The sequence below is a fragment of the Rhinopithecus bieti genome, unplaced genomic scaffold, assembly GCF_001698545.2.
Source record: "Rhinopithecus bieti isolate Rb0 unplaced genomic scaffold, ASM169854v2 scaffold_32955, whole genome shotgun sequence".
NCBI lineage: Eukaryota > Metazoa > Chordata > Mammalia > Primates > Cercopithecidae > Rhinopithecus > Rhinopithecus bieti.
Window position 1 is genome coordinate 1,637,682 of NW_016814423.1, and position 23,041 is coordinate 1,660,722.

The 23,041-nt window shown below is 36.1% G+C and overlaps 1 protein-coding gene across 1 annotated transcript in view; it reads left to right on the top strand.

Annotated features, from left to right (window-relative positions):
- Positions 1-23,041, top strand: part of VWA8 (von Willebrand factor A domain containing 8) — a 384,129-nt gene that overhangs the window by 27,301 nt on the left and 333,787 nt on the right. Inside the window, exons 3-4 of the mRNA XM_017850208.1 lie at positions 16,116-16,246; positions 20,585-20,695. Coding sequence (XP_017705697.1) covers positions 16,116-16,246; positions 20,585-20,695 — 242 coding nt within the window. The remainder of the gene's footprint in view (positions 1-16,115; positions 16,247-20,584; positions 20,696-23,041) is intronic.

Below are 23,041 nucleotides of genomic sequence, written 5' to 3' on the forward strand. Positions count from 1 at the left end.
AAAAAAAAATCTTAAACAATTTGAAACACCTTTTACAGGTTTATTATATGTCTGTCTGTGTTTAGAGAAAAGTGTGGGAGGAGCACTGCAGGCTCTTAACTTTGACTTCCTTGTGGGGCATTGGGTTAGGAGTGGGGCTTGAAAAAGACCATTTATATATTTTTCTTTTTATATTTTTGAATTTTTAAAATTATAGTAAGCATGTATTACATTTGTAATTTTTAAAATAGCTAATAAAAACTTCATGTTTAAATGCAACTTTTATTCAGATGAAGAATACATCTATTCTAAGTTCTAACTGCTTTTTCTATGACCTGACCCACAAAATAAGTTCATGCTTTCTGTGTAAGAAATTTGGACTAAAAATAATTTCATGCTTCATGTTTAAGAAATTTGGACTCATTTTACAGGACCTGAAAATTGTTGGTTCTTTCGAGATGTGCTCATAACAAAAGGTCATTCCTTGGTTTTATTTTGTGTTTGTGGTTGTCATTGTCATAAATATGACTAGCTATACTAAGACTAATAAAGATGCCTTCGGCAAATTATAATTTAGCAATGCCTAATACATCAGCACTTTAGGAGGCTGAGCTGCAAGTTGAACTTTGGATGTTAAATTGTGATCTATTGGCCAGCCACACTATCCTGCGGTATGTCACACATCATATTGCTCCTTTCTATGCGTGTCAGTTCTTTACTTCCAGTATGGCTGTTATTACTTTGCAGTATGGTTTTTCAAAACGTAAGAAGTATAACTTTTTGTTCCTATTACAAATATAAAACATAGTCAACATAAAAAACTTGGAAAACATTGAAAACACAAAAGATAAAACCAAAATTGTCCATAAGCCTAAATAGACACTATTAATATTTTAATATATATAATTCTAATTTTTAAAAACAGTATTATTAGGTACAACTGACATGCAGTACACTGCACATATTTAGAATGTATAATTTGGTAAGTTTTTACATATGTATATAACCAGGAAACATTACTGTAATCAAAATACTGATCAAATAAATTTATGTCCCCAAAAAGCTTACTTGTGCCTCTTTATAACATTTCCTGGTTCATCCATTGCCTAGGAATCATTAATCTGCTTTGTAGATTTATTTGGATTTTCTAGAATTTTATATAAATGGAGTCATGCAACATATATACTTTTCTGTCTAGCTTTTATCACTCAACTTAATTATTTTGAGTTTTTTCTGCCTGAGGGGTATTCCATGGTATGGATATATTACAATTTGTTTCTATACACACATGTTGGTAGACATTTGGGTTGTTATAGGCTCTCAGAAATAAAGCTGCACTCGGCCGGGCGCGTGGTGGCTCACGTCTGTAATCTCAGCACTTTGGGAGGCCGAGACGGGCAGATCACGAGGTCAGGAGATCGAGACCATTCCTGTGTAACACGGTGAAACCCCATCTCTACTAAAAATACAAAAAAATTAGCCACGCGTAGTGGTGGGCGCCTGTAGTCCCAGCTACTCGGAAGGCTGAGGCAGGAGAATGGCGTAAACCCCGGAGGCGGAGCTTGCAGTGAGCTGAGATCATGCCATTGCACTCCAGCCTGGGCTACAGAGCGAGACTCCATCTCAAAAAAAAAAAAAAAAAAAAAAAAAAAAGAAAAGAAAAGAAAGCTGTTCTCAACATTGATGTACAAGTCTTTGTATGGACATAGGCTTTCTTTTTTCTTGTGTAAATACCTGCATCACGTGGTAGGTGTTTAACTTTTTAAGAATTCTGTTTTCCACAGTGGTTGTATCATTTTACATTTCCACTAGCAGTGTATCAGAGTTCCAGTTCCTCCATATTCTTGCCAGCTCTTGGTGTGGTCAGACTTTTGAATTTTAACCATTAAAATAGTTATGTAGTAGTATCTGACAGTGATTTTAAATTGCATTTCCTAGTGACTAAAGATGTTAATCTTCTTGTGCAAGATGCATCTGTGTGTTTATTATCTTTATATATTTGGTAAAGTGTCTGGTCAAATCTTTGCCTACATTTTGGATGGGTTGTTTTTTTTTTTTTTTTTTTGAGTTGCTTTTCTTTATATATTCTGGATATAAGAACTTTATCAAATATAAGATTTGCAAATATTTTATTGTAGTCTATGGCTTATCTTTTTATTCTCTTAATAGTGTTCTCTGAAGGAGTTTTAAATTTTAATGAAGTCCAACTTATTAAATTTTTACTTTTACGGAATGCACTTTTGGTGTCAACTAAGAAATCCTAAAAATCTTTGTCTAACTGAGGGTCACAAAGATTTCTCTTCTCATTTTTTTCGAGATGTTTTTGTACTTGTGGATTTTACATTTGTATCCGTCATCCTTTTTTGAGTTAATTCTTGTATATGACATAAGGTATGGGTCAAAGTTTATTTTTTGCATGTGGATATCTAGTTGTTTCAGCTCCATTTGCTGATAAGACTGTCCTTTCTTCACTGAATTGCCTTTGTAGTTATGTCAGAAGTCTGATGTCTGTGTATATTGTGAGTCTGTTTCTAGACTGTTCTGTACCATCGATGTATTTTTCTCTCTTGACATCAGTGCCTCACTGTTTTGACTACTGTAACTTTACAATTAGTCTGGAAATCAGATAATGTTAATTCTCCATCTTTGTTCTTTTAAAAAGTTGTTTTGGTTATTCTAAGTTCTTTGCATCTATATGTGATTTGTAATCAACTTGTCAATTTATAAAACAACAAAAAAGCCTGCTGGGATTTTTAATGGGGATTGCATTAAATCTGTAGATCATTTTGGAGATAATTGCTGTCTTAATATTATTGAAACTTCCAACTCATGAACAAGATATATTTCTCTATTTAGATCTTTAATTTCTCTCAGCAATGTTGTATTGTTTTCAGTGTACAGGTCTTGCATATGTTTTGTCAGCTTTATCCTTTGAGTATTTCATACTTTTTGATGTTATTGTAAATGGTATTGTCTTTTTGACTTACACATAGAAGTACAGTTGATTTTGTATACTGATCTTGAATCTTGAGGCTGTGCAAAACTCACTTATTAGTTCTAGAGCTTGTTTTGTAGATTGCATCACTTTTCTATATAAACAATCATGTCTATAAATAAAGACAGCTCTACTTTTTCCTTTCCAGTCTGGATGCCTCTGATTTCTTATATGTGTTTACCTTATTGCACTTGCTAAAATCTCTTTAATATGTAATTTATTATGTAAAACATTGAAATATGTTGAATAGAAGTTACGAGAGAGAATATCTTATTCCGGAAGTTGGGGAAAAGGATCTTTAGTCTTTGATTTTAAGTAGATTAGGTAAAGGTTTTTCATAGATGTTCTTTATCAAGTTAAGGAAGTTTTCTTCTGTTCATAGTTTGCTTAGAGTTTTTAATCTGGAAGAGATGTTGAATGTCATCAAGTGCTTTTCCGTGTCTTTTGATATCTTGTGTGTTTTTTTTTTCTTTTTCTTTCTTGTTTATTAATGTGAATTACATTAATTGATTTTCAGATGTTAAGCTAACTTTTCAACTTCTCATTCCTGGGATAAGACCCTCTTGGTAACAATGTGTGAGTCTTTTAATATATTATTGTGTGTGAACATTTTGTGTGTGAACATTTTGTTTAGGATTTGTGTGAACATTTTGTTTAGGATTTGTGTGAACATTTTGTTTAGGATTTGTACATCTATATGAGGGATATTGATCTGCAGCTTTCCTTACTTGTCATGTCTTTGTCAGATTTTGATATGAGGGTAATACTGACCTCATAGAATGAATTGGGAAGAATTTCCTACCCTTCAATTTTCTGAATGAATTTGTATACAATTGATATTTTTTCTTAAATGTTTGGTGGAATTCATCAGTGAAGTCATCTTGGCGCAGAGTTTTCTTTTTGGGAGGTTATTAACTGTAAATTCAATTTCTTTCACAGATATAGTTATTCAAGTTATCTCTAATTGTGTCAACTAAAAAAGGAGCTGACTCTTTTAAGGACTTTGTTTCTTCTAAGTTGTGGAATACGTTAGCATAAGTTTTTTTTTTTTTTTTTTTTTAACAATATCCACTTACTATCCTTTTAATATCTGAAGTATCTGTATTTTCTGTCTGTCTGTCTGTCTGTCTCTCTCTGTCTCTCATTCCTGATGTTGGCAAATTGTGTCTTCTCTCTCTTAATAGTCTGACCAGAGGTTTGTCAATTTTATTGTTAGTCTCAAAGAACAAGATTTTGGTTTCATTCATTTTCTTTGTGTTTTGTTTTCCATTGCATTGATTTTAAGCTATGATGAATATTTTTTTCTTTCTTTGGATCTCATTTTCTCTTCTTTTTCTAGTCTCTTAAGGCAGAAGCTGAAGCCATTAATTGGAAACACTTCCGTTTTCTCAGGATAGGCAATTAGGGCTGTAAAATTTTCCCTAAGTGCAGCTTTAGTGGAATGCTAAAATTTTTGATACATTGTTTTTTCTTTCATTCAGTTCAAAAAGCTTTGTAATTTCCCTTTTAATTTCTTCTTTGCCCATGTGTTAGTTTTTTTTTTTAATTTTGTATGTGTAACATATAACATGATGTTATGGGATATATATAGATAGTAAAATGGTTACTATAGTGAAGCAAATTAACATATCCATCATCTCACATAGTTACCCATTTTTTTTTGGTATGGCAAAAGCAGCTAAAAACTACTCAGTTAGCAGGAATTTCAGTACAATTTCACAGTAGAATTTTATTACTTATAGTCCTCATATTGTACATTAGATCTCTAGACTCGGTCATCTTACATATCTGCTACTTAAATACTCTGACCTGTATCTCCCCATTTCCTACCCACCCCTACCCCTGGTAATGAATGTTTTTCTTCTATATCTCTGTATTTTGACTACCCCGCTCCCCACTGCCCTAACCAGATTCCACATGTAAGTGAGCTCGTGTAGGGTTTCTTTTTTTTTTTTTCACCCTGGGTCTGATTTATTTCTCTTAGCATGACGTCCTCCAACTTCATCCATGTTGTGGCAAGTGGTAAGATTTCCTCCTTTTTAAAGGCTCAATAATGTATATTCTTCTTTCTTTCCCCCTGAGACGGAGTCTCGCTCTGTCCCCCAGGCTGGAGTGCAGTGGCGCAATCTCGGCTCACTGCAACCTTTGCCTCCCGGATTGAAGCGATTCTCCTGCCTCAGCCTCCGGAGTAGCTGGGACTACAGGCGTGCACCACCACACCCATCTAATTTTTGTATTTTTAGTAGAGACGAGGTTTCACTATGTTGGCCAGGATGGTCTCAATCTCTTGACCTTGTGATCCGCCTACCTCAGCCTCTCAAAGTGCTGGGATTACAGGCGTGAGCCACCACGCCTGGCCTAATATTCTATTGTATAGATATACAAGCTGGCCATCCTTTGTCTGAAATGCTTGGGACCAGAGTTATTTTGGATTTCAGATTTTAAAAAGTTTTTGAATATTTGCTTATACATAATGAGACATTGCGGGGATGGGAACCCAACTCAAACACGAAGTCCAGTTGTGTTTAATGTATATCTTATACATGTAGCCTGAAGGTAGTTCTATTTTTCCCTTGGGGATGCTGAGTAAATTGGGTGTTGAATGCCTGCTTTTTGACTGCGACCTCTCACATGCAGTCAAATGTGTGGAATTTTTCACTTGTGGTGTCATGTTCATATTCTTCACCCACTTTTTGGTGAGGTTGTTTGATTATTTTCCTGTAAATTTGTTTAAGTTCTTTGTAGATTCTGGATATTAGCCATTTGTCAAATGGGTAGATTGTAAAAATTTTCTCCTATTCTGTAGGTTGCCTTTTGACTCTGATGATAGTTTCTTTTGCTGCGCAGAAGCTCTTTAGTTTAATTAGATCCCATTTGTCAATTTTGGCTTTTGTTGCCATTGCTTTTGGTGTTTTAGTCATGAAGTCCTTGTCCATGCCTATGACCTGAATGATATTGCCTAGGTTTTCTTCTAGGGTTTTCATGGTTTTAGGTCTAACATTTTAAGTCTCTCATCCATCTTGAATTAATTTTGTATTAATTAATTTTTGTATAAGGTGAATTAATTTTTGTATAAGGAGTTCAGTTTCAGCTTTCTACATATGACTAGCCAGTTTTCTCAGCACCGTTTATTAAATAGAGAATCCTTTCCCCATTTCTTGTTCTTGTCAGGTTTGTCAAAGATCAGATAGTTGTAGATGTGTGGTATTCTGAGGGCTCTGTTCTGTTCCATTGGTCTATATCTCTGTTTTGGTACAAGTACCATGCTGTTTTGGTTACTGTAGCCTTGTAGTATAGTTTGAAGTCAGGTAGCGTGATGCCTCCAGCTTTGTTCTTTTGGCTTAGGATTGTCTGGGCAATGTGGGCTCTTTTTTGGTTCCATATGAACTTTAAAGTAGTTTTTTCCAATTCTGTGAAGAAAGTCATTGGTAGCTTGATGGGGATGGCATTGAATCTATAAATTACCTTGGGCAGTATGGCCATTTTCACGATATTGATTCTTCCTATCCATGAGCATGGAATGTTCTTCCATTTGTTTGTGTCCTCTTTTATTTTGTTGAGCAGTGGTTTGTAGTTCTCCTTGAAGAGTTCCTTCACATCCCTTGTAAGTTGGATTCCTAGGTGTTTTATTCTCTTTGAAGCAATTGTGAATGGGAGTTCACTCATGATTTGGCCCTCTGTTTGTTATTGGTGTATAGGAATGCTTGTGATTTTTGCACGTTGATTTTGTATCCTGAGACTTCGCTGAAGTTGCTTATTAGCTTAAGGAGATTTTGGGCTGAGACAAGTGGGGTTTTCTAAATATACAATCATGTCATCTGCAAACAGGGACAAGTTGACATCCTCTTTTCTTAATTGAATACCCTTTGTTTCTTTCTCCTGCCTGATTGCCCTGGCCAGAACTTCCAACACTATGTTGAATAGGAGTGATGAGAGAGGGCATCTCTGTCTTGTGCCAGTTTTCAAAGGGAATGTTTCCAGTTTTTGCCCATTCAGTATGATATTGGCTGTGGGCTTGTCATATATAGCTCTTATTATTTTGAGATACGTCCCATCAATACCCAGTTTATGGAGAGTTTTTAGCATGAAGGGCTATTGACCCTTGTTGAAGGACTTTTCTGTATCTATCGAGATAATCATATGGTTTTTGTCTTTGGTTCTGTTTATGTGATGGATTACATTTATTCATTTGCATATGGTGAACCAGCCTTGCATCCCAGGGATGAAGCCAACTGGATCGTGGTGGATAAGCTTTTTGATGTGCTTCTGGATTCGGTTTGCCAGTGTTTTATTGAGGATTTTTGCATCGATGTTCATCAGGGATATTGGTCTAAAATTATCTTTTTTTGTTGTGTCTCTGCCAGACTTGCTGGCCTCATGAAGTGAGTTAGGGAGGATTCCCTCTTTTTCTATTGTTTGGAATAATTTCAGAAGGAATGTACCAGCTCCTCTTTGTACCTCTGGTAGAAATCGGCTGTGAATCTGTCTGGTCCTGGACTTTTTTTTGGTTGGTAGGCTATTAATTATTGCCTCAATTTCAGAGGCTGTTAATGGTCTATTCAGAGATTCAGCTTCTTGCTTGTTTAGTTTTGGGAGGGTGTATGTGTCCAGGAATTTATCCATTTCTTCTAGGTTTTCTAGTTTATTTGTGCAGAGTTGTTTTTAGTATTCTCTGATGGTAGTTTGTATTTCTGTGGGATTGGTGGTAAATCTCCTTTGTCATTTTTTATTGCGTTTACTTGATTCTTCTCTCTTTTCTTTATTAGTCTTGCTAGTGGTCTATCAATTTTGTTGATCTTTTCAAAAAACCAGCTCCTGGATTCATTGATTTTTTGAAGGGTTTTTTGTGTCTCTATCTCCTTCAGTTCTGCTCTGATCTTAGTTATTTCTTGCCTTCTGCTAGCTTTTGAATGTGTTTGCTCTTGACCCTGAACCGCTTTCTAACAGCTTGCACCCAGGGTACAGGGATATAGCTGTGGCTCTGACCCTGGAGGGCAGGGTGCAGAACTGGCATGGCTCCATGGAAGAAGGGGAACCCCAAAGGTTCAGGCCCCAGAGAATAGGGCACAGCTGCAATTTGGGACCTAGAATCAACAGGACACAGTGGTAATGTCAGCCCTGGGAGATGAGATGTCACACACTAGGTACTCTTGATGCTGGGACTGTGACACTCAGCAATAGCCCAGGTTCTGTGCAGCCAGGTGCAGCACTGTCAAGAACCCAGAAATGGCAAGGCACAGATATGGCCCAGGGGACAGGGAGCAGTACAGCGTCACTCTACTGCCTGGGGAGGTGGGGCTTCTCAGCAGCTCAGATTCTGAGTTCCTAGTCCTGTTCTAGGGAGGAAAGGCCCTGTGGCCATTTGACCTGTAGGAGAGAGGCACAGCTCATCCAAGGTTTTGATTACCTGGAAGTAAGATACTGTATCAGCTTGACCCTAAAATATACAGCTACATGGGCTGGATGAGGTGCTAGTTCCCTGAGAGGCAGGGTACAGTGTCGGCTATGGCACTGGGTAGGACATCTGCTCTAGTGTGCCAGAGGGTTGGGCTATCCAGGAGGATAGGATGTTGCATTAATGTGGTGTCTGGGAGTAGTTTGATGCTGTGGGTCCCCAGTGAGAGAATCACTTCAGCCCAGGCTTTGAAGGGCAGGATACACCAAAGTGTGGGATGCAGGGGATGGAGCAGCTTCAGGGTAACTTGGAGCATAGCACTAGCTAAATTCAGGGATTGGGGGCTACCAGGTAGCTGTGCTGCAGTGATGGCAAAGCCTCCAGGATGGAGGGGTACAATGACTACCCATCCCTGGAACAGGATGCACAGTAGCCGTGGCTCTGGTTGCAACACAGTAGCAGCTCAGGGAGGGGACTGGGGTAAGGCACAGTGTCAGTTTCTTCTCTGGGAGTAGCACAGAATGTGTACTCTGAGGAGCTCCCTCAGCTGGGCTCAGAGCCTGTGAGGACTGCAGGAATCTCTAGTAGCAAAGACTACAGGTATCCATAGTAGTGATGGGAGCTGTTAGTGTCCTTCTGCTTACCTTTTTCCTGCAGAGAGAAATACCTCCTGGGTCCAGGCTGATCCCCAAATAGGGGCTGAGATCATCCTTGGCAGAGGCAAAGTTTCCTTTTCTTCTCTTTGTGGCCATCCTGGGTTTCTGTGCTCTACAGGATTTCTCCTACTCCTTTGCAGTTCTCCAGGGCTCTCTTTTATTTATTTTGGTTGAAATGTGTTTTTTTCATTTGTTTGGCTTGGTTTTTTTTATGGAGGAGAAGAGTGCTAGGAACTTCTAATCAGCCATTTTAGCAATGATCCCATGTGCCATGTAGAATTATGTTATTTAGTCTCTAAATATTTGAAGATTTTCCAAAGATCTTTCTGTTACTAATTTCTAATTTAATTTAGTTTTGGTCAGAGAATACACTTTGCATGGCTTGAATCGTTGTAAAATGTATATAATATTTTAAAAAATGACTATGTATATGTGTATCATTTAAGAAAACAATAGTATGTACTGTATATACTATTTTGTATATACAGAATATTTTCTTACCTTTTTTAATTTACAGACCGTACTTTTATATGTACAGACCATTTTCATAAAGCAATATATTGTGGACATTTTCTTATGTAAAATATTTTCTAAAGCATGACTTTGAAAAAATAACTTTTTTGCAGAACTAATATATTTTTGTGGTTCAGAAATCAAAACAATATAAAAAGATATACATTGAGAAATTTTGTATTCACCCCATTCTCATTCATGTTAATTCTCACAGTATTAGTTTCAGGGGAATCTGTCTTGCATTTTTCTATACAAATACAAGCAAATTTACTCTTATTTTGTACCCTTACACAAAAGTGAACAACATGATACTTAGTCATTGAATATGGATATGTATAATTATTTAATACATATTGATGAATTTTTCCAATTTTAAGAAAAGCTGAATATCTTCTCTGTGCTGAGCACTGTACTGGCCAATGCTGTAGGTATTATTTAGTTTTGATAACAGCTATATTGTATCATAGAAACATCAACCCACTTTATAAATGATTGACTTTATATAAGCTGTATAAGCTGATGTTTTATATATGTGTTATTTCTTTTGATGTCTCAAAGAACCTTATTTTATTCATCTTTGTATTCTTGGTACTGAGCGTATAGTAGATCCTTAATAAATATAGCTGTGTGAATAAATTAATTTTTTAGTTCGGTTAGTTTGTGTTGTAAATAATGAGGACTTTGGGGCTAAATGTTTTTACCCTTCATGTCCATTATATCTAACTACAGAATGTTACAAGGTAAATAGGGGAAAGTTCAGCAGATGAGCACGTAGTTGCAGTGAGGAAGTTAGTCACGCTTCTTTTGAAATCTCGCGTTGTGATGTGGTAGAAAAATCAAATTCAGGGAAGTGTTATGGGCCTAGGTGTAGATTCTCTCTGAGCTGTTTTGTGGGGTGATGAAATGGTAATGAAATGTCAAGTGAAAGTACTCTAACATAGGCTTTACCAGTGAGGATGTGATAAGCACTGGGTTCCTTTCTCCCTTATTTCTTCAGATTTGGCTCTAGGCCCAGCAGGTAATTTGAATGTAAACTCAGGAGCCTATTCATATCCACCAAGTCCGCACTATACAGCCTGGTGTCCAGGGTACACAACAGAGATAGGAGTTTGCAGGTGAGGATGAGACTTGAATAATTCTCCCATAACTGGTTCTCATTGGCTGAGGAACTGGGCACGGTGCTTTACCTGTAATCCTCACAAACCATTACTCAATAAGTATTATTATCTTTGTTTTGAAAATAAGGAAACTACAAATCTGCATGTTCGGCACATGTATCTCAGAATTTAAAGTATCATAAAAAAATTTAAAAAAGAAAATAAGGAAACAGATCCGAAAGAGTCAAAATGCTTGTCTGAGGACGTGGATGAAAGACAGGGTGAAAAAAATCACAATAGGTCTGTCTGGCTTCAAAGGCTTTTTTTTTTCCCCCTCCATTATATTATGTTGCTTTTTGGGATACTAAGAAAATATCAACAGTTTTGAAGGATTTATTATAATAGAATCTGACCTATGCTTAATTTTCTAGAATTTTAATTTTAACTTAAATGAAAATTTGAGTTCATGAAGGGAGAAAATTATAATTTAGGTAACTGTGATAAAATTACTTTAAAGCCTTTGAATATGGCTGGGCAAAAAATAGTACATATTTTTTGAAAACAAATATTGGTTAGGAATTGAGTCCGGGATTTAGGCCAACATGAACTACATGTTTTTATCTTTACATAGAAAAGGAATCTTAGAATATAGGATCAAGCTCTTTGGGATTGTTTTGACATCAGTATATTATTATGTGGACTCCTGGAAGGTAGCATCTTGTGCCTGAAAACGTTGAAGCTGGGGATGTCTCTCGTGTACTCTGCTATGTTTATATTAGGTTATGTATGGCAGTTTGGCACTTTGTTTTGCAGGTGTTCGTAATGTACAGTCTTAAATCTTGTTTCTATTTCTGGCATGCTTTTAAGTATGACTCATGTTTTCTTGAGGCCATTCTAAAAATACAGCTAGTTTCAAGCGTTAATGTAAAGTATACCACAGATACCACATAGCACTGCATGATGCTTGCTTTTAGTAGTTTAATGCAATTTCCTGACACATTAAATACAGACATGCTTTTTGACAAAATACACTATACTAAAACATGAATAAGTGAAAGTTGGATTTTCTTTGAGAAGTAGATCCTCCGATAACAATATTCATTACAAAATAAATTTGAAATTTTAATAAAAGGAATAAAACATATCATTGATACCACCAAAAAGAGGTAGAGCTATTGACCGGAACAGCAAGTCCACTAAATTTGATGTAGCCCTGAGAGGTCCACACTTATAGGGAAAGCCTTGCACCTGAAGCTGGACACCTGTTGAAAAGCTTTTGATGGGTCTGTAGAATATAATGACTGAAATACAAGTTTTGGACTTAAACAACTTAGGTGTAAATCTTGGTTTATGGACTTACCAACTATAGACAAATGATACTACATTTCCAATTTTGATTTTCTTATTGTAAAATGGGATTAATGAGTATTTAACAAACACATCATTTACTATTATTAGACAGTTTTCTAAGTGCTTAATATAATCCTCATAACAACTTTATAAGTAAGTACAATTATATCTATTATACAGATGAGAAAACTGAGCAGAGAGGTTAAGTAACTTGATTAAGGTTACATAGCTAGTAAATAGTAGAGTTGGAATTTGAACCCAGCCAGTCTGTCTTGAATCTGTGTCCTTATACAATAGGTCTGCTGCTTTCTAGAATTGTTATGAGATCCTATATGAAAAATCATTTGTATGTTTACCTGTTAATTGATAGGAATGCAATAAATTATGACCATTATTAGTATTGTTATTGGGGGAGAATAAAAGCAGGGAAAATATATGTTCTTTGTGAAGGTATGCCATAGACTACAAGGCCAGCCATGGGATTCAGAAGTAACTTATATGTATTAAGAAACTTATGTAAAATTGGAATGTGATGATGAGAGCCTTAGATATCCTGACAACTCCTACAGGCTTAATCTAAAGGTATAACTTATTCTCTACTGATTTCCTCCCTAAAAGTTTTATCTTTCAGAAGGTAAAGGAAATAGAGAGAAACTCTTTCTCTGGGCTTAATTGTGACAAACTCATTAGTGGTGTGCAGGCAACAGAGGCCTTGAGAAAAAATAATGACTACACAGTATTTCTCAGCTATGCTGCCATTGACATACTGGGCAGGATGAGACTGTCTTGGTCATTGCATTTACCATCACAAAATATCAGTGATGTGTCAAATTATTTCTCATTCCCCAAAGCTTTGCAACAACTCAGAGTACTCCCAGACATTTTCCAAATGCCTCCTGGCAGGTCTAGAATGGTAGCAGTATGGTCACCAGTTGAGAACCACTGTTGAGTGGTAAGAATAAAGGAAGGACTGAGACTAGGCCGATATGCCTTAGGGCCGTGTTTCTCAGTACATGTGCATCATGCTGAAGTGGAAGACACTCCCATGAGCATAAACAAGATTATGCATAATTCCCAGGGCCCTAGCTTTAAATAACTCCATGCTTTTCTCTTCTATTTAAGAAAGTACTCTGGCGTATAAATGGCTCTATTATTATGGCTATAACTTCACTTCCGCTCCAGTTTGCTTCAAAAAATGAAAAGATAAGTTATTCCTAAACATCAGCACTTTATTATACAGAAAATTTATGAGGGGCAGGCCTCACATTTGATTAGGAACTGCTACCTTAAATTTTAAAAAATCTTGAAAATGAATATGGTTCCAAGGTCAAAACATTCAAAATGAACTGGAAGTGTAGAACTAAATTGAGACTCCATAATTATAAATAGTTACCAATAGTTATAAATAATAAAAGGTGGGAGGAAGTTAAAGAAACCAACTTGGCTTTACCTTCTGGAACTTTACAAATTTTGGATTTTAAATTATCAAGTCCAGGTAATGGAAGGTCAGGCACATTGCCAAAGTTGAATACAAAGTGACACAAAACTGTGAGAGTACTATAGAGAATGCCTGTGGCCAAATTAAGCTGAGATTTATGAAAATGTAAAGAAAAAACCCGAAGTGTTTAAGTTTTTTATTATATGTTTGATATCAGAGTAGGAAGAGGTAATAGGTTTGCAGCATGGGGAAAATTGTGTAGTTTTACTAATAAAGAAGTTAAGGCGTCTTAACTCTTATTTTGTTTCATCTTTAAGCAGCAAGGAGGCTGACTTGTCTTGAAGCAAGAAATAATAGACTGTATATTATAAAGATTGATTTAAGCTTCAAGCAGAAAAGAAAATAGATAAAAGGGCATGTGATAGTTATAAATAAGATTAACTCTCTAGACTCAGGCCAGTTGCATGCTAGCATCATGAAACTACCTAATAGATTGCTCAAAAGTATAGGTCTTAGAGCAGTATTTTTCCATCTGTTTTTCTTTATTACTCTCCTGTGGGTGTTTTCTCCCTATCATTATTCCTTCTTAACCCCATGAAATTTGAATACTATAGATATGTTATATATCTGTTTATGTACTGTGCCCTTTTAGAGATGGAGTCTCACTCTATCACCCAGGCTGGAGTGCAGTGGCATGATCTTGGCTCACTGCAACCTCTGCCTCCTGGGTTCAAGTGATTCTTCAGCCTCAGCCTCCCGAGTAGCTGGGACTACAGGCTTCCTCATGTTGGCCAGGCTGGTCTTGAACTCCTGACCTCAGGTGATCCACCTGCCTTGGCATCCCAAAGTGCTGGGATTACAGGTGTGAGCCACCATGCCTGGCCGAGGACCACAAACTATTGTAACATCTAAACGTTTTTTTCAAGTCCCCCTTCCAGGAACCAACTTTTATCCCACGAGGGATGCATGTCTTAGGGATTTTATCCCGCTAGGGATGCATGTCTTAGAGGATTTGTAAAAACAAGAGAGAAACCAAGCAGTTCTACTGAGTAATTAGTCTCAGACATATGGGCATTTGTTCTGGGGAGATTATAATATGCTTTAGTGTGACCCTAGTGACATGATAAACCAAATAATTTGCCCAAAACCTTGTCCTTGATCTTCCTACCAGGATAATGAAAATCAGAAAATTATCTTTTCCAATGATTAAATGTTTGCTTTCTTTGGGGTAGGGGAGTACAGGAGAGACTACCCTAACAATATTGTGCTGTCAGAGGAGGAGAAGCACTAGATATTTAGTCCTAGGCTTTCTTAGTTGGATCTTGGAACTAATCTGTGACCTCAGTGGGTAATAAAACAAAGTTTAAGATGTATGGAGTATTTACTACATACAAAAGATGTTATGTAATATAGATGTCTGTGTCTGTCTGTATAAAATGCAACATAATAAAACAAACACTGTAACCCACATCTAATGTAAGAACTACAATATTACCGATATCATTGAAGCTATACATGAGAATTTCTTTGATTCCATGGCCACTCCTTACACCCAGGTATCCAGTTACTGTCAACTTACCATTCCCTTGCCATTTTGCTTTTTCAAGTACTGTTTTATCACATATGTATCTATTTCTAAAGAATTCATTTGCTAGTTTACTGAGATTTATCAAAATGGTATTGTATTATACATGATTTATTCTTTTTTTTCACTCAATATTACACCTTTAAGCGTTAAACATATCATTGGAAGTGGGGGTCTTTTATTCTGTTTTTGTTGTGTATAATATTCCATTCTGTGTATTTATTCATTGTCCTCTCTCCAGTTTTATTTTGGACCATTCTGCTCTGAGTATTCTACGTGTCTCCTGATGTACAAGGTTATGAGTTTTTCTTTTATACCCAGGAATGGACTCACTGGGTGATTTACATATGAGCAAAAACAAACTAATTATATTAATTTAAACATTTTAGAAAATGCTTAGTTAGAAGATGAGCACACTGATGGGGTGATTTAATAGTAGACTTGGAAGGGCATTGCATGGGGTGGTCTTCTATTCACAAAAGAGTTTGGTATAAAATAGACTTAAATAGTTAATTCTAAGGAAGTAGTTTTAAGTCTACATCAAATTTTCTAACCATGATCTTACAACCCATTACCAACTTAAGTTGTAGTATGCTTTCCTCAGATTTTCTAAGACTATCATAATCATGAACTATCTGGGATGATTTGGTCTTATCTCTCTTTTAGAACAAAAAGATTGGACTATAAAATTGTGATTGAAGTAATCAAATCAGTTCCTCAAATCGTCCTTGACAATAACTTTTATTTCTTTAGGAACAGTTATAGGTTATTATTCAAATGTTATGGAAAGCTTTCAAGTAAGGAATATGTAAATCTTTGTGATATCATAAACTTAATCTTGTTTTAGCATCGACAATAATGGTTTTATTGTAAACTATGTGAAAATTCACCAGGTGTCTATATGTTTGTCCAGATAAACATATGTATATGTTTATATATATTTATATACATATGTTTTATATATATTTATATACATATGTTTATAAACACATACACAGATAAACATATATTTTATATACATTTATATATATATGTCCACATTACTTGGAGATTTATATTATAAGTAATACTTAAATTTGCACTTCATTTTCTCTTTTTTCTTTATAGTTTCAGACTCCCTGGCTCAATCTGTAGTTCAGCATCTAAGATGGATAATGCAGAAGGATCTTTTGGGGCAAGATGTCTTTCTAATAGGACCTCCTGGGCCTCTTCGACGCTCTATTGCTATGCAGTACTTGGTGAGCAGTTAATTCTTGTCAATTTCTAAGGCTCTTAACTTTGTAAGCTATGAAATAAAATAAGATTAAGAATTCATAAAAAATATCAGAATTAGTCATTATTTGAAACAAATGCTGACATCAAAGAGTTATTTGTTTATAAAGTGTTTGGCATAAGTTATTTGGGAGTCAAATGTATATTTACCTTTCATAGCTTTAGCAAATTTTACTGTGACTAGAAAGTCCCCACTTCCAGTAGAAAAGAGATATAAATTCAGGCAATGAGTAGCAGATAGAATCAGCAAGTCTGAAGTTAACAAAACAAAAGTTGGTATTATACTGTTTAGTGAACATTCCCTTATCTCAGGCTCACATTTTAAAACGCCAGACAATTCCCTTGACTTTTGGAAGTTATGCAGTCTTTAAAGGAAGCCTAAGGTCTGTAGAGTATCTCTTCTGTGTTACATATCTCTTTGTGTTTTCTTTAAATAGATGAGAAAACAAGTTCACAGAGGTTAAATAACTCACTCAAGCTTTATCCAGCTGGTAAATAATAGAGCTAAAGTTGAAATCCCATGTTTCCCCTTTCTGACATGTCCTCTTAAACATTTACAGTTCTTTGAGAACTGTTGTTAAGTGAATTGAAGCTGAAATCTCAACCCAAATAAGAAAATTTCCAAATCGTGGCCAGGCACAGTGGTTCATACCTGTAATCCCAGCACTTTGGGAGCCCGAGGTGGGTGGATCACCTGAGGTCAGGGGTTTGAGACCAGCCTGGCCAACATCGTGAAACCTCAGCTCTACTAAAAATATAAAAATTAGCAGGTCATGGTGCTGGGTGCCTGTAATTCCAGCTACTCAGGAGGATGAGACAGGAGAATTACTTGAAGTTAGGAGGTGGACGTTGCAGTGAGCCAAGGTCGTGCCACTGCACTTCAGCCTGGGCGACAGAGTGAGACTCCATCTCAAAAAACAAACAAACAAACAACAAAAAAAGAAAATTTACAAGTGTTTTCCACTATTTTGTCAGTATTAGTAGGCATTACCCTAATGATTAATGGAAGAATGCCACCAGATGAAGCTGTGTTCTAAAGACGTTTTTTAGGATGAAGAGAAAAACCTTATTTAAACTTAAGTTCCTTGTATTATTTGCTATGAAATGATTGATTTCTATGCTACTGAAATCTACCTTGTACACTCTTTTATTTCAGTGGTGTATCTTCTTTGGTACTTCAAAAATCATGTGGGGCAGAAATAATAAATACATGAATAAATCAGAACCTAACTTGCACTAGCTCATTGCTTTATCTTTTATTTATCCCTAGAACTAGTTTGTGAGGTAAAACGTGCTACTCTAGAGCCATCCTCACTTTATTAATATATAAGATAAAAGTGTCTTATCTAAGAATGCTGAGTAAGGTACTGAGAATTACAGATCTAGAGCCTTTTTTTTTTTTTTTTTTTTGAGCTGGGGTCTCGCTCTGTCACCTAGGCTGCAGTGCAGTGGCTTGATCTTGGCTCACTGCAACCTTTCCCTCCTGGGTTCAAGTGATTCTGCTGCCTCAGCTTCCCAAGTAGCTGGGACTACTGGCGTGTGCCACCATACCTGGTTAATTTTTCATGTTTTTAGTAGAAATGGGTTTCACCATTTTGGGCAGGCTGGTCTCCAACTCCTGACCTCATGATCTGCCTGCCTCCGCCTCCCAGAGTGCTGGGATTACAGCCGCCGTGCCCAGCCAAGCCTTTTTAATTTTAAGATGTGCACTTGCTACCTTGCTTATTTCAAAGACCACAATATCTCACTGAGATTTTGTTTTTGGCAAGGCTTTGAGCTTATTGAGAAAGTGAAATGAGAGGGACTAAGAGATTATGAGAAGCCTGGTTGGTTAAAAAATGCAACATAGGTTTGTAAGTGTGAAACATGTGTCTTTAAAAAAGAAACCAACAACACTCTCACTTTAAATTGTGGAATGGAGCTGAGGCAACCTTAAGCTGTGGATACACATAGGAAAACTTAATACTAGCCTACACCACCTTGCACACTGCAGTGAGTACTATTGCCCCTAAGAATAACAGCCTATGTATAGTGATAGCCAGAGTGGATGAGATCTTTAAAGGCAGAAAATTTGGGGCAAGCATGTTAAACCATGAGAAAATAAATAGGAATAATTTCATGGTTGTGTTTATTTTATACTTAACTCATATAAAAGGACTTTGGTAGTTTGTTCAAAAAAATCATACCACTCCTCCCTCCTCCATCTGCTGCTCCTGGGGCTGTTTGTGAATGTACTCGTGCCTCTTTTGTGAATCAGCACCTGGGGAGACTTTGGTGCTTGTCATGGCTGATGAAGAGCAAAGGAAGCTGAGGATAATGATCATGTAGCAGTTCAGGGTGTAACTCTGTGCAATTTAACAGTAAGAGACATATGTAACTTTGTCAACCAGTGGATGCCTATTGTAAATGAGAGGGTTTTTCTTTGAGGTAGATCACATCCAGTCAGTCATGAAGCAGACATGAAGATACTAGTGATGTGTTCCAGGAGCAAGAAGTAAATAACTGCCAACAAGAGACATTGCTACTCTACTCCAAAATTGTGCTCTCTCAGCCAATTCATTTGTTTTTAGGGAAACATCCTTTGGTATCACCACGTCTTTGCCACTGCTCTGCATTTTCTCCATTTAAAAATGTTTCCTCCTTTTAGGCTGGGTGCAGTGGCTCATGCCTGTGATCCCAACACTTTCGGAGGCCGAGGTGGGCAGATCACTTGAGGTCAGGAGTTCGAGATCAGTCTGGCCAACATGGTGAAATCCCATCTGTCCTAAAAAATACAAAAATTAGCCAGGCATGGTGGCACATGCCTGTAGTCCCAGCCACTCTGGAGGCTGAGACATGAGAATTGCTTGAACCTGGGAAGCAGAGGTTGCAGTGAGCTGAGATCACACCACTGCACAACAGTCTGGGTGACAGAGTAAGACTGTCTCAAAAAAAAAAAAAAAGAAAAAATATTTTTTTTCCTCCTTTACATACATAAAGTTATGTAACATGGGGACAAGCACATTAAAGAAGACGTAAATTACAACAATATGTTTTTATCAGTAGCATATGGAGATAGGATGGAGAAAAAAATCCCCTTGTATGGCAATATCCCTTTTTGCCATTAATGGCATGTTCATTCCCATTTTCCGTTACGCTTCAGTAAATCAGTTTGTTTCCCATGTTTAGTAAAAACTTATTGTGTGCCTTATTTGATTAGAGAATGTCATTGTTTTTACTTCAACATTGTAAAACCAAAGATAACGTTAAAACTTTTGTACATGATGATAGGGCAAAAGACTTTTAAGGATGGATAAATTATCTTGAAACAGAAGAATTCTGCATAGTTTCCCCTTCAAATCTCATGATTTTTTTGATTTTTTTCTCCTCCTCCTGCTCCTTCTCCTCCTTCCTTTTCCTCCTCCTTTTTCTTCACCTCCTTCTTCTCCTTTTTTAAATCCTCGTTTTACTTCTCTTACAACTATGCATGTGTGTTTACCTTCTGTTTACCTGATTATTGTTTTTTGTTTTTGTTTTTGTTTTTTTCTTGACATTGAGTCTGCTTTGTTGCCCAGACTGGAATACAGTGATGTGATCTCGGCTTACTGCAACCTCAACCTCCACCTCCTGGGTTCAAGCAGTTCTCCTGCTTCAGCCTCTCGAATAGCGGGGACTACAGGCATGCACCACCATACCTGGCTAATTTTTGAATTTTTAGTAGAGACAGGGTTTCACCATGTTGGCCAGGCTGGTCTCGAACTTCTGACCTCAAGTGATCCGCCCATTTCGGCCTCCCAAAGTGCTGGAATTACAGGTGTGAGCCACCACGCCCAGCTGATCATTGGTATTTTTACCTTGTTATCACATTTGGTAAAGTACCTGACATACTGTATACACTTGGCAAACATTGATCCATGGAATAAATTAATCTATATCACCCCTTTAAAAAAGATGAACATTACTTATAGAAATGGCTATAGTTTGTGGGCAAACAAAATAGTAATACTGTCAAATTATTGCTCATTATATTTGGAAATAATTCTACAGGAAAAATTAAGGTTTGTAAAATTGAATTTTGATTATTATTGCTTAAGTAGTAGGATTGAGTGCTATAGAAGAAGAGCTCTGAGGAGAATATATAGATATTTTGATTAACGTTCAATTTATTTATTTTTTCTCAAAGCTTAGACTCAACAAGTTTCAATCCAGAATTAGGTTTAAAAATGCACTTCTCAAGGGCAGTGCCATTGTCAGATAACTTGTTCCAAATCATATGCTGGAAATTTCATTTTATTTTTGGAATAATTTCATTCTCTTCTCTACAGGAGCTGACCAAACGGGAGGTCGAATACATTGCCCTGTCAAGGGACACCACTGAAACTGATCTCAAACAGCGACGAGAGATCCGTGCAGGCACAGCTTTTTACATTGATCAGGCAAGTTTTATCACACTCTAGCCCGTGACTGTGTACTCCAGGTATATACAGATTGACTTTTTAAGTAGAAAGAGAGTAGCTCGTATAACAGTAAAAGATGTACTGTGCTCTCTCTAGACAGATTTAATTTAGATTTTTAGTTTCACTGTTCTTGGAAATGTCTTCTTGGTTTCGTACTAAATGAGAAATCCTAGATGAATTAATGGTTCTAAAATGTTAAAGATCAATATGCTGATTTCATAATTTTAAATTGTTTCCTACTACTTGCCTATAGAAATTTGATTTCTTAAAAAATGAATTAAGGAGATTTGATATAGGAAATTCTCTAGCACATTTATGAAAGTATTTTCAATCTATAGGTCACTTGAGTAAAGGGGTATTAAAGGTAGTGAAAGTATACACTCACAGAAACTATAGATTTTTCTCTGATGGGAGAGTGTCTTAGGTAGAAATTACCAACTAACAGAATGTTTTATGAATATTATAATGAAACTTGCTTTACACTTCTTCAAATACATGGTTTAAAATATTGTTCTTAGGAATATTTAATAGAAAAAGGATAGAGCCTATAAATAAGCAATTCATAAAGTATTTCAAATATTCAATAATTTCATGGAAAGATGGTTGACTTTCTTATTTACAAAAATAAAAATTAAAAGACTGTGAGCTGCTATTTTTCTTTTACCTCTCAGATTGGCAAAGATTAAAGAATTTGCTAATGTCCAGTGTTGATGAGGAAGAAGAGATGAGGAAACAGCATTGCTGTTGATGGCAGCAGAAATTAATGCAATTTAAAAAGAAAGTTTGGCAGTATTTATCAAAAGAAAAGAAATTACACATGCATTTGGACCCAGCAGTTATGTTTCTAGAACTTTTACTCAAGTGTATTCACATAAAACATGAACAGTTATATGTACAAGGATGTTTAATGTAACATTGTTGGAAATTGTATAAAACTGTGAACGAACAGAGTGATGTATACTTGAAGAGATTAATGAAATAATGGTAAGTAGGATACTCTTTAGTTATTAAAAAGAATGAGATGAATGTGTACCTACTGATAGGAAAGACGTGCAGGATATATTAAGTGAAAAAAAAGTTATAAGACAATATATGTACTGTGATCCCATTTGTTGTAAAAAAAAAAGACAAGAAATGCATATATGTTTGTTTATACATTGAAAACTTCCAGAAGGATGCACAAGGAGTGGTTAACAGAGTGTACGTAAAGTATGTTACAAAAGTGTGAGTTGGAGTCTGGAGTAGGATAAGGAAGAGACTTTCGTAGTTCTTTAAATTTGAAGCTCTAGTGTGGGCACACAATTACGTTATAATTAAAAGACTGTAATTGTAAAAAAACACTGAGTGGAAAGTTTTTGAGGAACAGGATATTCACATGGCCTCATGTGTTGCTTATTAATTAACAAAATAAAAAATGCACTTAAAATGGAGAGATTTGGCAGACACTACCTTAAATGATGGCCTTCAACAAAATTTAGCATCGTCTAGTGGGAATGTCTCAGAAGTTCAGATTTCCCATGATTAAAAAGTAATCCTTCTCAGACAAAGCACATAAACAAATTTTAAAGGAACCAATTTTGTTTACATAATGCCAAAGGTTCACTTCATAGATTACTTCTGGTTACAAATGGGAAAAAATAATGTACCTTTACAATGATGAGATCTGGCATTTGCTCCATTAACCAACTCATACAACATAATTATCAATAGTGGGAGGAGCTTACATGATGTGAATGCTGATGTGATTCAATGAGGGTTTACCTCTGCAGGGTAAGAGTACTACAACAGGTTTGCTAAGAGTACTACAGCATTACCAATGTAGTACCCTTACTAAAAACGTTTAACATTAGCAATCAGACTCATCTAGAATGTGTGATATTCTGTAAGACAACGACTTGGACTCCTAAAAAATGTTCAATGTCCTAAAAGTCAAAACAGGCAAGGAATGGTTCCAGATTAAAAGGTTGGGGAGGGAAGATGATTTAGTTTCTTTGTTGCACAGTAGTATAGATAGTATAGATAGCCATTTTTGTGTTTGTCTTTTAGATTCAAAGTTCTTATATTAAAATGTAAAGTAAAAATTTTAAATTATAGTCAAATTTTAAAACAAAGAATAGAATTATCAGATATAATTCTACAGTATAATTTTACCAGGGAATTTTTAAAGAACTGTTTGTGCAAATAGAGCCCTCGGAAATAATACCAGACATCTACAACCATCTGATCTTTGACAAATCTGACAAAAACAAGAAATGGAATAAGGATTCTCTATTTAATAAATGTTGCTGGGAAAACTGGCTAGCCATATGTAGAAAGCTGAAACTG